At 37.0% G+C, this 17,149-nt stretch overlaps 1 protein-coding gene across 6 annotated transcripts in view; it reads right to left on the bottom strand.

Annotated features, from left to right (window-relative positions):
- Positions 1-6,248: 6,248 nt before the first annotated feature.
- Positions 6,249-17,149, bottom strand: part of LOC132559591 (CUGBP Elav-like family member 2) — a 78,071-nt gene continuing 67,170 nt past the window's right edge. For all 6 annotated transcript variants that reach the window (XM_060224225.1, XM_060224222.1, XM_060224223.1 and 3 more), the window contains 3 exons: positions 16,003-16,146; positions 15,463-15,605; positions 6,249-12,244 (listed from right to left, as the gene is read on the bottom strand). In XM_060224225.1, coding sequence (XP_060080208.1) covers positions 15,478-15,605; positions 16,003-16,146 — 272 coding nt within the window. In that variant the 3' untranslated portion in view covers positions 6,249-12,244; positions 15,463-15,477. The remainder of the gene's footprint in view (positions 12,245-15,462; positions 15,606-16,002; positions 16,147-17,149) is intronic.

Genomic DNA, 17,149 nt, shown 5'->3' on the forward strand with positions numbered 1-17,149 from the left:
AGACTGATGGTGTATGTGGAATCTGCACCACAGACTGATGGTGTGTGTGGAGTCAGCATCACAGACTGTTGGTGTGTGTGGACTGAACCTCACAGACTGATGTGTGTGGACTGGACCTCACAGACTGATGTGTGTGGACTGAACTTCACAGAATGATAGTGTGTGGACTGAACTTCACAGAATGATAGTGTGTGGGCTGAACTTCACAGACTGATGTGTGTGGATTGCACTTCACAGACTGATGTGTGTGGACTCGACTTCACAGACTGATGTGTGTGAACTGGACTTCACAGACTGATGTGTGTGGACTGGACGTCACATACTGATGTGTGTGGACTGAACTTCACAGAATGATAGTGTGTGGGCTGAACTTCACAGACTGAGGTGTGTTGACTGGACATCACAGACTGATAGTGTGTGGACTGAACTTCACAGAATGATAGTGTGTGGGCTGGACTTCACAGACTGATGTGTGTGGACTGAACTTCACAGACTGATGTGTTTGGACTGAACTTCACAGAATGATAGTGTTTGTGGACTGAACTTCACAGACTGATGTGTGTGGACTGAACTTCACAGAATGATAGTGTGTGGGCTGGACTTCACAGACTGATGTGTGTGGACTGGACTTCACAGACTGATGTGTGTGGACTGGACATCACAGAATGATAGTGTGTGTGGACTGGACATCACAGAATGATAGTGTGTGTGGACTGAACTTCACACTGATGTGTGTGGACTGGACATCACAAAATGATAGTGTGTGTGGACTGAACTTCACAGACTGATGTGTGTGGACTGGACATCACAGACTGATGGTGTGTTTGGAGTCAGCATCACAGACTGATGGTGTGTGTGGAGTCAGCATAACAGACTGATGGTGTGTGTGGAGTCAGCATCACAGACTGATGGTGTGTGTGGAGTCAGCATCACAGAATGATAGTGTGTGTGGACTGAACTTCACAGACTGATGTGTGTGGACTGGACATCACAGAATGATAGTGTGTGTGGACTGAACTTCACAGACTGATGTGTGTGGACTGGACATCACAGACTGATGGTGTGTTTGGAGTCAGCATCACAGACTGATGGTGTGTGTGGAATATACACAACAGACCGATGGTGTGTGTGGAGTCAGCATCACAGACTGATGGTGTGTGTGGAGTCAGCATCACAGACTGATGGTGTGTGTGGAGTCAGCATCACAGACTGATGGTGTGTGTGGAGTCAGCATCACAGACTGATGGTGTATGTGGAATCTGCACCACAGACTGATGGTGTGTGTGGAGTCAGCATCACAGACTGTTGGTGTGTGTGGACTGAACCTCACAGACTGATGTGTGTGGACTGGACCTCACAGACTGATGTGTGTGGACTGAACTTCACAGAATGATAGTGTGTGGACTGAACTTCACAGAATGATAGTGTGTGGGCTGAACTTCACAGACTGATGTGTGTGGATTGCACTTCACAGACTGATGTGTGTGGACTCGACTTCACAGACTGATGTGTGTGAACTGGACTTCACAGACTGATGTGTGTGTGTGGACTGGACGTCACATACTGATGTGTGTGGACTGAACTTCACAGAATGATAGTGTGTGGGCTGAACTTCACAGACTGAGGTGTGTTGACTGGACATCACAGACTGATAGTGTGTGGACTGAACTTCACAGAATGATAGTGTGTGGGCTGGACTTCACAGACTGATGTGTGTGGACTGAACTTCACAGACTGATGTGTTTGGACTGAACTTCACAGAATGATAGTGTTTGTGGACTGAACTTCACAGACTGATGTGTGTGGACTGAACTTCACAGAATGATAGTGTGTGGGCTGGACTTCACAGACTGATGTGTGTGGACTGGACTTCACAGACTGATGTGTGTGGACTGGACATCACAGAATGATAGTGTGTGTGGACTGGACATCACAGAATGATAGTGTGTGTGGACTGAACTTCACAGACTGATGTGTGTGGACTGGACATCACAAAATGATAGTGTGTGTGGACTGAACTTCACAGACTGATGTGTGTGGACTGGACATCACAGACTGATGGTGTGTTTGGAGTCAGCATCACAGACTGATGGTGTGTGTGGAATCTACACAACAGACTGATGATGTGTGTGGAGTCAGCATCACAGACTGATGGTGTGTTTGGAGTCAGCATCACAGACTGATGGTGTGTGTGGAATCTACACAACAGACTGATGATGTGTGTGGACTGGACATCACAGACTGATGGTGTGTTTGGAGTCAGCATCACAGACTGATGGTGTGTGTGGAATCTACACAACAGACTGATGGTGTGTGTGGAGTCAGCATCACAGACTGATGGTGTGTGTGGAGTCAGCATCACAGACTGATGGTGTGTGTGGAGTCAGCATCACAGACTGATGGTGTGTGTGGAGTCAGCATCACAGACTGATGGTGTGTGTGGAGTCAGCATCACAGACTGATGGTGTGTGTGGAGTCAGCATCACAGACTGATGGTGTATGTGGAATCTGCACCACAGACTGATGGTGTGTGTGGAGTCAGCATCACAGACTGATGGTGTGTGTGGAGTCAGCATCACAGACTGATGGTGTATGTGGAATCTGCACCACAGACTGATGGTGTGTGTGGAGTCAGCATCACAGACTGATGGTGTGTGTGGAGTCAGCATCACAGACTGATGGTGTGTGTGGAATCTGCACCACAGACTGACTGATCTTTAAAATTTAAAGGTTTCTTTTATTCTTGCCAAAGAAATAACATGATGCTCAAGTTTCAAATAGTTTTTAAATTGGTCAGTCTTCCATATTGGCTGTACATATTCCTATAATATTATATTCTTCCTAAATAACTTTATATACACTAGTCCATAGTATGATCTTGTAAAATTTGTGATTATGGAACAGCTATATATCTTGTAAGCATTACTGTGAATTTACATTTTTATGCGAATCCAAATTGAATTTAATCAAGATTGACACAGGTAAATGTTTCACTATTTTTAGTGTTATTTTACTTCTGTTTTTGTTGTACATTCCAAACAGTTTGAAGCGTGTATATTTAACTACACAATTTATCTACAAGAATCGAGTGAAATGCCCCAGATCTGATGTCTGATACAAGTGCAATACATGTAACAACTGATGTGAATCATCATAAATTGCTGCCTTTATTATATTATATATTGTATGGATTATTTTTTGTAGTTAGATGCCTTACATTACTCTCCTCTGTGCCGATTAAGTCTCCTCTGTACCCATATTAAGTCTCCTCTGTGCCCAGATTAAGTCTCCTCTGTACCCATATTAAGTCTCCTCTGTACCCTGATTAAGTCTCCTCTGTACCCATATTAAGTCTCCTCTGTGCCCAGATTAAGTCTCCTCTGTACCCATATTAAGTCTCCTCTGTACCCAGGTTAAGTCTCCTCTGTGCCGATTAAGTCTCCTCTGTACCCATATTAAGTCTCCTCTGTGCCCAGATTAAGTCTCCTCTGTACCCATATTAAGTCTCCTCTGTGCCCAGATTAAGTCTCCTCTGTACCCATATTAAGTCTCCTCTGTACCCTGATTAAGTCTCCTCTGTACCCATATTAAGTCTCCTCTGTACCGATTAAGTCTCCTCTGTACCCATATTATGTCTCCTCTGTGCCCATATTATGTCTCCTCTGTACCCAGATTAAGTCTCCTCTGTACCCATCTTAGCTCTCCTCTGTGCCGATTAAGTCTCCTCTGCACCCAAATTATGTCTCCTCTGTACCCAGGTTAAGTCTCCTCTGTACCGATTAAGTCTCCTCTGTAGCCATATTATGTCTCCTCTGTACCCAGATCGTCTCCTCTGTACCCAGATTAACTCTCCTCTGTGCCTATATTATGTCTCCTCTGTACCATGATTAAGTCTCCTCTGTGCCCAGATCGTCTCCTAGGTACCCAGATCGTCTCCTCAGTGCCCAGGTTAAGTCTCCTCTGTATCCAGATTAAGTCTCCTCTGTACCCAGATTATGTCTCCTCTGTACCCAGATTAAGTCTCCTCTGTGCCCAGATCGTCTCCTCTGTACCCAGATTAACTCTCCTCTGTGCCCATATTATGTCTCCTTTGTACCCATCTTAACTCTCCTCTGTACCATGATTAAGTCTCCTCTGTGCCCAGATTAAGTCTCCTCTGTGCCCAGATTAGGTGTCCTCTGTGCCAAGGTTTAGTCTCCTCTGTGCCCAGATTTAGTCTCCTCTGTACCCATCTTAACTCTCCTCTGTACCCTGATTAAGTCACCTCTGTGCCCAGATTAAGTCTCCTCTGTACCCAAATTAAGTCTCCTCTGTGCCCAGATTAAGCCTCTGTACACAGACCAAGTCTCCTCTACCCAGATTGTCTCCTCTGTGCCCAGATTAGGTGTCCTCTGTACCAAGATTTAGTCTCCTCTGTACCAAGATTTAGTCTCCTCTGTGCCCAGATTTAGTCTCCTCTGTACCCTGTTAAGTCTCCTCTGTGCCCAAATTATCTCTTCTCTATGCCTGGAAAAGTTATCTTCTTGTACACCTTGTCCAGATTAGACATCCATATGGTGTTCCATCAGGGTAGAGAATGTTAGCAAGAATCAGAAAAATCTGATCCAGAGGATTATCATCAATAGTGCTTTCAAATGGTATTGATTATAAGGTTGGTTTCTAGTGAGATAGTCATTCATCAGATGTGTCGTAGTTATACTGTAATATTGTAGCGACTTTCGTCGTATGTTACACACTGAACCCCATAAGGTAGCTCCCAGCTTCTAACCAATAGGTGGTTCGGTGAAATTATTAACATTTATGATACACATTTATGTTGTTCCGTGGTTAGAAGTCACGAGCACACTCATTGTGATCTGCCACAATTTCTGACCGTTTCACACTATCTATATGATGGTATAGTGACTAGTTTGACAGCCAATGGGGGCCAGGAATTGGTAGAGTTGTCATGTCATGTCAGTTCCAACCAAGGGAAATAAGTCTCACAGTTTTCACTACAATATCACGTATTGCATACGGATGTTGCCGTCTTCCAGTATTCCACCAAGTATGTATAAAATATTGCACAAGCGAAATTGTGATTATATATACCCTTGCTATGCTTGACTGTGATATCTTGTTCATTACTAAGAATTAATATAATCTCCAAGCTTGTTTTCCCATCCAATATGTATCATATGTATGTGTTAAATTGGTGAATGTTGAATAACAATATTGTTTGAACTAAATGGACAATATTGATTCCAATTATCTGCCAGTCTTTGTTAAACACTTGCCATTGAATTACTGTATAGCTGGTCATTTTTGTGGGTCAAAATTTTTGCCATTTTCTTTCAATAGGATCATCGAATGAAAATTTTGTGCTATGAATGTAAAGGATATCTTTTACACACTTGTCTCATTATACCACTGACTAAACTTTTATGACCCTTTTCATGTAAAGGGAAAATATCGTTCATGTGAAATAACCGGTTGCAGGATATCCTTAAAGGTTTTTTTACTCTCAAGAAATTTTCTAGATCAGTATTTCTTTGATATTGCATTAATTTTGTTTACAAAAACTTCCAGAATTAATCATTTATATTCATGTTTTGTGATATATTATTGTATTCACTTGTTTATGCAGGTAATTAAAACAAATTATCAACACTTTCCATCATGTTGTACAGTGTATTTGTTTTTTCTCTTTTGTCTTCACTATTTTTTCACAATGTCTCACTTGACTCTGTGCTACTTTAGGCCACGTTACCAGTATAATGTGACCTGGAGAGGTGTTCTACTGGGTGCCTTTAGTAGTCCACTGTAAAAGTCTGTTAAATTCTGCCTCATCACGATGACAAGGGTTTATTAACACCAACATCCCTAAAACACAGGCACTCACCTTGTGACCCTAGCTGTAAATATTATCATGGCAAGATAGAGACCTGTATCCAGCTGATGAATATACTTTCTTATTAGATTGACTTAATATCGTGATTGTATGACATTATTAGGGCCCCGCAACCAGATGTAGGTGCCCTATAGTAATCAGCTTTTCTGTCTGTCTGTTTGTCATGCTAATTTCATAAGATGATTTTTACATTTTAATCCATGGATACATCCTCAATTTTTAAGTCTTTGATACATTATGAGTGTCTAATGTAGGTAATTAACATCAATAATCATTGACTGAGTTGATCGCAGTTTCAACTTTCCGAAAAAAAATTGTCAATCTTGTTAACAGGACAGAAAAAAACACAAGTACAAAGTTTTTATTTGAAACTGTTTAATGGCATACGATTCTGTACACAGCCAAACCACAACACAATTCATAACTAATATTTAACAAAGGTGGCTTAGTGCTTTCTTTACTCAGAAAGTAATGCGGTCATTTCCTGCCGCCCTTCGCTGAGGTCGACAAATAAGGAAAACCAAAATAAAGACGTACAATGATCTTCCATGATCTTACTTTTCTAGGTCTGGTTTATATGAAATAAATGCTTTTTATTTGTATTAATAATAATAATATACACGTGTGAATCTTTACTCAATATTAGCCCATGTTAAGCAGCTTTTGCCAGAGCTATTATAAAATGTTTTCTTTATACCCTCTGTAGCAACCAGTTCAGAGTAACGCAAACCAGGTTTCGCTACCTGGCAAGACACATAAATAGTGTTATTCTGAAGGCTGCAGAGACTTCAAACTTTTTTTTCGAGAAGTGCAGTACATATAATAATTAAAAAAAAAAAAATTTGTATCAATGTGCTATAATAATTGTTATGTGGAGAGTTTAAGTATGGTATTTTAAAGACAGACATCACTGACTAGATATTCATTATACAATGTATACTGTGATGTGAAACACTACTCTACAACAGGTTCACTATAATGTTTTATCATATACCACAAAATACTGTATGGCTCGTTAAAATTGTCATAATATGCTAGCATTAAAAGTACTTTTTGATTTTTTTTTTTTTTTCATACGAGAACAATTTTATTGATAATCACGAGTTATACCGTACAACTCTACTCATCGAAATTAGAGTTGTTCAATGTTCTTGAGAAAATTACCAGAGATTGGAAAAATCATAACCCGGCTATGCTCCAGAACACATACCAACGGCAAAATGTGCCCCTAAATTCAGCCCTATGTGTATCCGAATGTAGAAGATATTTTGGAGTGGTTTTGTGTAAACTTTTAATGAAAGGATATCCAAAAAGAGGCAAAGAGATCCGTTTGTTCACAATAATCCAGCTATTCTGAGGATTAGTCATATACCAACATAATGTTAATGGAAAGTCTCTTGATCACAGATTAAATCAAGGCAGAAAATGATATGTCTATTTTCACACTGTCATGTATGTGTGGATTATTTTTCTTGAACTTAGAAATAATTATTACTGATAACCTCATATGCATGAGATGGACAATTTGACATACACATGATTCATTATATGCAGGTAAAAATATCAACAAGTGAGACAAAACCCTATCAACTTTATTTATTCTATTGAATTTTTTAAATAACAAAAAAAGTTTAAACTGGGTCACTGGTGCTGAGTTCCCTTACCACTTCTGAGCAAATTGAACTAACTTCACCACACCAAAAATCCAGCATGGCAAGCTATTAAACAAAATAATTATCTAACAAACATTTTCTTCACAAAAAAACATCACCACATCCCAGAAACATAGTTAATGTCCTCGAGATTTGATATCTAATGAAGTGACCATTTAATGATCTAATTCATATTGTGTAGTTTTTCTTCTCTCTCCCTGTTCATCAATTTCTGATATTCTAACTTTTTTTTTTCAAATTTGGAAAAATGAAAATTTTGAATAACATGATCAATTTTAGTAACAAATTTCAAGGACATCTTCAGTAAGTACAGCGCTGTTGAGTAATTTGTTTACAATTTTCTACCAAGGTGTGGTTTAACAAATATAATTTTTAAAATACCAGAAACACATAACAATATTGGGTCTAAATTCAAAAAAACACCACGAAGCACATGTAACGTTCAATTACAGGGATAAAAACTACACATTTTCCTATATCTGTTACAATTATTTTTATATAAAATATCTGGAAATAAAATAAAACATTTCGATTGCATGTACAGTTGCATTTGGACCTATGATGTAGTCCTAATGCAGTGTTAAAATTCCTGTGTACAAGAACACTGAACAGAAATAACTTCATTCACCCAAGACAATTTCATGTGGCTCATATCAAAAACGGATTTGTGGGATATTTTGCACTCATGAAAGATGGTTGAAATATTTTGGGAGTTATCTATAAATATTTTTGTTGAATGGTCAGAGGACAGGTGTTTTCCACAAATCTATGGTATGATACAGCCTCACATGAACTGTTTGATTAGAAGGTAAAATTATCTGTGTTCACTATTACTCTTCCACCGGATGGATCCACAACGGACAGTTTGCGGTGGACGTCAAGACCAAAGTGGTCCAATCCCAGTGGAAGAGTAAAAACATATTGCTTACCACACCTTAAGTAAGAAACAAACAAATGGTAATTTTTTTCCATGAGAACAAACGCTTCCTTTAAGTAAATGGACGTTTACAGATCCTCAACATCACCTTAAGTAATTGAAACGGACTCCAATGATTAGAGGACACTAAACACTTATCTGATAGATATGAACTAATCCCTGTCTGTGACAGTATTGTAACTACTGAATACATGGACAGTTTCACCGACAAACACAAGTTTTGTACACGTATTCCTGAGTACCTTTCAGCATCACTGGCAGTCAATCTCACTGGCACACTTAGCATAAAGGAATCCCCCAACACTATATACAGACAACAGGGATTCCCCCTTGCTTCTAAATATAAAAGGTGACTCCTCTATGTAAATATAGCCACAGAAATCCAAGGAATCTCCTGTCAGAAAAAGGTCTTTCTTTATTGTGTCAAGTCTTGATTATCACAGAATGTTTTGTTTATCTATGAACAAACAAGGACAAACTTCACAAACAGTCATTTGAGGATATAAGAAAACTTAATAATCTGAACAAAACGGTTGAATTTTGAAAATTCAAAAATATTCTACAGTTCACGTAACAATCTTTAAACACTACTATTAAGGTTACAAGTTTGTTTGCCGCCAAAACAGGTTATTAGCTATACTGTTTTCTGTCAATTTGATATAAAAGTGATTCGCTATCTAACAGACTGCTAATGTTGACGTATTGATAACATGGGGAAACAGTACTAAATAAGGCACTTACGTCTGATAGAATCAAACCTCCAGCAACCTGCCATTTTGATTTGTAGCCATTTTGATTTACAATCATTATCAGCTGAAATATTGCTTTCTTTCACATGATTTGATTTCACAGTGTGCGAGTATAAATTGAATGCAGATGAAGTGAATAACTAAAACTACAAAAATGTTCATCTTCCCTCTCTCTACCTCACTCCCTTTCAACAGATCCTTAGTTGATATTCAAATGAATACCTTGTATATCTTTTATGATAGTGTTTATTCGTAGAGAAAATCATAAACTTAATCGTTTAAACAGCTTATCAAATAAAATATGATGAAAACCAAGTGGCAGGCCGACAGGAATCACGTTCAGCAGTGAACATAACACAAAAACGTTCGATTGTCATTTCTGATCACAGCTGTGCTTCGTACACACAGTTATACACATAACATAGATATGGTTCAATGTCTAAAGCGTCACAAAATGATGACAAACCAACCAAGAAAACTGACAGACGTGCTCCTGAACCAAAGAAGAATTACTAGTGAAAAGGGTACTTTACCAATGACCATTATGTCAAAGTTTTGAGGCACAGGTCCACTTCTTTAAAAGTCAATTAACTCGTTTATTCTACAAGCCCGGGATGCCAATAGGTTCTGTCCTAAATTCAGAGGATGTGTTGTATATTGCATGACAGTGAAGAATAAAACTCTTTCCTTGTAATTCTACTGAACAGCAATACAGCTTGGCTTTATTGCTCGCAATACATACAATAAATACTTCCCCCCCTAGCTATTTGGATCCAAATTTCGTTTTAAAGAGGGTCATATTTAAACAACAGAGTGAAAGTTCCTAATATCAAGGTAAATGCTTGAAAAAGTTGCGCAAAACATGACAGGCTATGGTTTCTGTACGCAGATAATGAAAACACAGATTTTGTGCTACGCCTGATGCTACATAGTACTACCAGTGAGATTGACGGCCAGAAACAGCTCAACTTAGTAGTAGTATTAATAGATTCAGATTTTAGTTTGAATATCAAACTCACACCAAAACATTATTCACCATTCACATGATATATTATGATATATAATTTGAAATATCAAGACACAAAACCGTGTACCAAAACATCAACATTCACCAAAGTGCAATACTTGCCAAACAAAAAATGAAGAAAAAATATTGAAATTGGGTTATTTAAGAAAAGAAATAACCACATTTTGATTCTTCTCACACCGTTTAACAAAACCATAACAATATATATATATTTTACTCTCTCTCTTCCAACACAGATGAAGAGGAAATCGTTCTTTACAATATTTTTGTTTAAAACACTGCAAACAATGACCACAAAAAACATACTAATGGAGAAACGTTTTAACAAACACCTGGCACTACACGTTACGATATAGTAAGCTTATAAGCACTAGTTGAAGATACTTGATAAACAGCCATGGAACAAAAACACTGGGCTGCCATAACTAGGTATGGGGAATAGTTATCTCATCTCTCATTACCACAACCATCACAAACCATATATAAACATAGATTCTCTGCCATTTTCTTTTCTTTTACTAAATACGATACACATCAAAACCATTTTTTTTTCTTTTTTCTCCTCTCCTTCTTGTCACATTTTTTCAACGATTACACCCACATCAAAATAACTTATTTCTTAATATTATTTATATCCAATCTATATGATGCAAACTTTCCAATCCCCCATGACACAAAAGGACTTCACAAGACTGTTCAATAGCCTAGGACATATGCTTACTTGACAATAAAATATTAATACTGTGCTTGATTAAGCAAAACATGGGTGGGTAATATTTGACAATGATCAAGCTACTGCAGATACAGGGCTAATGTTGAAACCATTTGTTATGATCTTCTGTGCTAGTGGAATTGCAGAACATTTGAAGATAATGTAATGTTTGATGTGATAATGAGAAATTTACAGGTTATGGAATAGAGGAATACGTTGTCCTCTATTTCTTTGCTGCTTTTACAGGATAAAATTTACCCATGGAGATCCAAATACATACACAATGATATTGATAAATCTGTTTGTGAGTCAAAACTGAGCTCAGAAATAATCTGAAATTTGTTATTTTTAAGAAAAAGAAAAGACAAAGTTATTCCAATATCAACATAAATGGCAACATTCAAATACATACATGGCAGTCCAACATTTTCTATTTAACACTACAAGATAATTGTTGATAAAGACATTGTGTATTGGTATTTTCTAGACCATTGGGTAAACGTACCTTCTAACCCTCAGAAATAGCAATGACATAGATATGATTCACTGACAAATGTCTGCTATTGACGAGGGACAAGGAAGGGTTACATCATTCCAAAACCATGATTAATAAAATGCAACTATGGTACCTGGACATCTATAACTTTGAAACGTCCAGATAACTTTTACTAGAGGCACCACACAGACGCCAGGGTTGATATAAAGAGAATTAATCTAATTTTCTTTGGTATTTCTCGTCATGTTTACACAGAAAACGGACAATTACAATACATGCATTTTAAAGTGATTATATCTAAAAGCATACTTGTACTATATATATTTACACCGACATATACATGTACCTATACTGGCAATATAATACTCTTTACATTAAAAGACAGAAAAAAAATGACAATTCTTGTTACAATACAGTGTCATACAATCATAATTCCAAAATAATATATGGCAACCCAGTGATTTGGTTACAGGAATCTGCACATGTAATCAACTTTGAACAGGACAACAAACAACGACAGTTGTAAGTGTATATTTATATATGTGTGTCGGTGTTGACCATGGGCCCACTAGCCCGGCGTGACTGACTGACATACAGACGGAGCTGGATGGACTGTGGTTTGCTGAGAGACACTTACGTATTTATGCGACATTAAAGTTTTTGTCAATCATACAGGCTAGCGATGAGTTATGTAAACATGAAGGACGTACGGCACGTGGACACGGGGACACACCACTTCACGTCAACGCCACGTTGTCATCTACGTAGAAAGAAGCAAAGGAAATTAATTATAACTCGCTGGCGGGCTTACATACATGGCATAGCTACCATGGTTTATTATTACACAGGCTTGCTTGACCAAAATTATCGGTAAACTCTATACATTTTTTCAATCTTGTTTAAAAATGTATTTTTGTGATATTCACTGGCACCAAAACCTTGGATGTCTCGCTTAAAAATACTGATTTTTGAAAAAAAGTTTTCTTAAACTTTTGTTTAATTTATTTGGAAACCCACACTTGATGAAAGATGGCATACAACCACATTCTTTACAACATTCAAAGTTAGCCAGCTGAATTTTGTTCGATAGGTTTTCACTGTATATTTCAATCTGAGTGTTATCATTTTCCATCCTTCTATCCCTGTATCACCTTAATGGTTTGACCCAAGACAAAGGTCATAGAGGTCAACTGTTAAAGTAAGGGGACAAAAGGGTGGTTTAAGGTTACTGCTACATGTATAAATATATTTTATATGTAATTCACACCAAACAGGTTGCAATGTTAAAATAGTATCTGTATTCAAATTCACAGCAACAACCTGGAATCCATTAATAAAAAACAATAGGAAGAGTGACCAAAGTTCAAGAACAATATATCTAACAACTGCCTTGGTTCCAAGAAATGAAAATGACCTTGAAATCATGTCCAGACCTAACCTTGAATCCAAGATGTGACTTTTTTATATCTAACAACTCTGTAAACTCTTTGTTAAGCATGCCGAAGGTAACATAATAAACAATAAAAAAACTTCTTCATCCACTCGACTGTTTTCCTTATCGGAACAGACAATCTAAACCATCCAAGATTGAAGATGATGGCCAAACATACACATGCAAATATTGTTAATGAGTCCAGAGATCTAGAACTGAAAGGACGTCCGAGATTCGGGCAGGATAATTCAAACATGGCCATATCAAGAACCATTTAAAGTGTATATAACACAAAAACAATTATCATATCAGCTAAATGCCAGAAATATTCTTGGCAATTGAAGGTGACAATCTTACTCATGCAAATGTTTTTACGTCTCAAAAATCACAAACCTGAAATAATGGAGAAAACGGTCACATATAACTATGATTTTGGTCTTTATTTGACTGGACAAAGCTAATGTGCATTCAACAATACTGTTAACACATACCGAGATATTTGGTTAGTTCTGCAGGGACATATTAGACCCACATGCTCCATGCCCAAACCAACATTTGCTATTATGTCGTTCTTTGACAGTAGCTACATTGTATACTCTGTTAGATTAAAAGCAGCTTTACTTCTCTGTAGGTATATATCAATACCAAAAATTCCATTTGAAACTTATATTTTTATCGGCACAACACCTTAAAATACATGCATAACACTCAGATTTACAATATCAATATTTGAAGAGGGAAGTTTTATTTAGCAATTTTTTTACAGTAGAAAATTTACAATTTAGAAAAGGGTCAAGCAGAGCCTTGCAAAATAAAACAGAGGAAAGAAAAACAACAGAAAAAAAGTTTGGGTTCATAGCAACATGAACTAGCACAACAAGGGAGGAGATATACACAACCTCTGTTTCAAGGTGACAGAATTTGTGAATCTATGTTGTACAAGGTCAAACAAACACACTAAAGAAGGACAAAGGTTGCCTTCCCATCCCAATCCCAGCTGGTGTAAGGGTGTTAGTAGAAGCACAAAATGATGGGGAACAAATCTCTTCACAGTAAAACAACTTTTTTAATGTTAACTGTGAAAATGATTCCCTATGGTACAAATCATTTAAACATTTTTTTTATACAGTTCAAAATACTGTAAAGATTTTCTTGTAAACTTTTATTTGTTCCCCATCATACAGATGTCATGTTGACAACTACGAATGACATCATCCTGCACTGATGAGCTATTCCAAATATGAGAGTATATGATTGAGGTTTTTAGTTCAGTTGGAAATCCTGATCCCCTGGAAATTCGACTCACAAACCTTGTTCTCCCCCTTAAATTTAGTAATGGAACAGCCCTTACAAGAAAGTTCTCCAACAAATAACTTGTCATATAATATTATTGCCAAACAATGGATAAGTTTAAATCAGACTCAACCATTTATAATTACACTTATTTAGTTTTCTCCCAAAACCGTGATAAAATTTTCTTCTCAAAAGTTTGGTAATGCCTCATCCTCTCCCTCTATTGTATATCATTGATCTGACTGGCCTAACAACATAATGTTCAGTTTGATAGTGTAGTTGAGTAGAAGTAATCAAAATGTTGTATACTGGATAAAATCCCATTCTAAATCAGGTTCAACACTTCAATCAGAAATGATAATTTCTCTGTTTTGTAGTTTGGGGAGAAAAAGAACAATATATGTATGATATGTATAATCTGGAGTACAGATGTACTAAGAGAATGGATGTGCACATCAAGCTGGTGTAGTTGTGACACAAGAGCATGCACACAGGTACAAAACATGGGTTACACCACAGACATATTACACCTATAGTCCAAGCCTCAAACACCCAGTATTAAACCTAGGCAAGTATTATACACATCATCAAACAACTTAAAACCATCTCCTCCAGCAAAGCGGCCATCTTGCACCAGTCACCTTCCCTTGTAGCCAGTACAACATACTGCTGAGCTGTCTTGTCTCCCCGACTATTGGCTGGTCACAGGAGGTAGAAGTATTCAGAAAACAAAAAACCTACCTTTGCCTTACCTTTGATGCCTGTCACACATTGTGATGCTCAATCGCAGAAAACCTATCATTCTCAAGTCTTTGGACTTAAGTTTTACGGCAGAACCTATTATGAAAACGTTTCATCTAAACAGAAAACCCACCATTCTTAACATTTTTGGACTTAGTTTATCAGCAGACTCAATTCTGAAAATACTTTAACTAAAATAAATTTTCACCTCAAAGTTGGAGCTTCTTACCTTTTTATCAGTGAATTTAATATCCAGCTCATTCCATGAACACCTACCTTTGACATGGAAAAGACATTATTCAAACTTGTCAAATTTCCTTCATTGCCCGCTGTTCATTCTAGGAATCTTTCATCATCTTTTTGAATTTATGAACAGGATCCATACCAATCGCCTTTTTAAAAGCAGGATTTGGGTTGTTTTTTTGTTTTTTTTTGTCATTAAGTTACTGAACAACTGGCAATGATAGGTGGTGTTTAGAGCATCAGTCAATAGAGAGAAGCTGAAAACTTACAACAGTCGGACATTATCAATACGGCTTGCTGTCATTCTTTGGTCGTTTGAGCTGCACTTTCAGCCTCTTCATTCCAATTTGGAACCCATTCATGGCCTGTATGGCAGCATGGGCCGAGACAGAGTTGTCATAACTCACAAATCCTGTAAATATCAGCCATTTTACACATCACAACAACAATCATGAGTATGCACATCTTACGCATAACACAAAACGTAACATACAAAAAACACAACAGAGACAAAACAATCTTTTAGGACGGACATGATCCAAGTAAACGACTTAAAGAGTAGGCAGAGATTTATTGCCAACCAGTAGAGTAGTGTTAGTAAAGGCTCCTACTAAAAAAAATTCATAACTAAACATTTTGACAGTATTGGAAACAGACTTGTGATTGATGATGACGTTAATGGGGTTTTAAACACTTTTTATAATTTTGAAAGCTATTTTAAACGTTGCTTGAAAGCTTAATCTTTCAGAATCCCCTTTTTGTGAATTAACATGATTCTATGGTAGGTTCATCCTGAATCAGGGACTCACCAAAGCACTTGCTGAGGTTTGTCTGCTTATCAATGAAGACTTTAGCAGAAATCACTGATCCGAAGGGCAGAAAGGTCTGCATTAGGTCTTGGTCACTGAATTCCTGAGGTAGGTGGTATATGAACAAGTTAGCACCTTCTGGACCTGTCAACACAGCAATAACACATAATCGTAAAGCTTGACATCACTGTTCCACCGACACTAATACAAGGCAGACACTTGCTAACGGGACACTTCACAAAACGAAACAAGACTGGATCAATGAATAAAAACACTGTGGAATACAAAAACTGGATAAAACTTTTAACAAATAAATATCATATATAGTTCTAGCATGAAATCTACAAATACTAGCAATGAACTTCATTATCCCATTTATAGTAATTTTGAAAACTGTGAAAAAAGAAATCCTAATATTTATCATACGTTTTAGGTAGGAAATTGCTAGCAAAATATGTTCCATGTTGACTGGTTATACAATAATGTTTCTAATAGTAGTCTTGTTTATACTTGATAAATTCAATTTTTCATATACTTAGCACTTCCATTATAAAGGCTTTGAAATCAACCATATAGTTCAGAAGAAAAAAGTTTTAATCAAATAAAAAATGTTTTAATTTTCACATCAAAATGAAAGATTAAATATAATTTTCTAAAGATGATCTATGAAGTGTGACTGATGTACAGAAATCAATTTTTAAAATCATATCGCCAGCACCGGGTCTGCCTAAGACACAAGGAAATGGTCGCTAGATGTGCAGAAGGCATCGTCATTCTAATCTATTGAAGAAAGAAGAAATGAGGTGACATGAAGATGAATGTGAAGAGGTGATAGGTTTGCATGCTGTCAGGACCTAAAGCAGCAAGAGAGAAGCAGAATTAAAGCAAGTTATTCCATAGACACATTCTGTACTACAGGACTACATAAGATTCTTACTGTGATATTGTATAACACAGAAACCTTATAATAAAATATCTTTAATTAAAAAAATAATTATTATTTTTATCCCTAAAATATAAATTGAACATTGAAATTTACTTCTCTTTATAAAAGAAAACTTTTGGTCATGGAATACAGAATGATTTCTTGTAGATAAATGAGGTCAATATCATATATGTTAGTAAATTGTTAGAGATTTTTACATTT

This window comes from Ylistrum balloti, unplaced genomic scaffold (assembly GCF_031769215.1).
Source record: "Ylistrum balloti isolate Yb309-2 unplaced genomic scaffold, AGI_CSIRO_Ybal_v1 Utg370946, whole genome shotgun sequence".
NCBI classification, from domain to species: domain Eukaryota; kingdom Metazoa; phylum Mollusca; class Bivalvia; order Pectinida; family Pectinidae; genus Ylistrum; species Ylistrum balloti.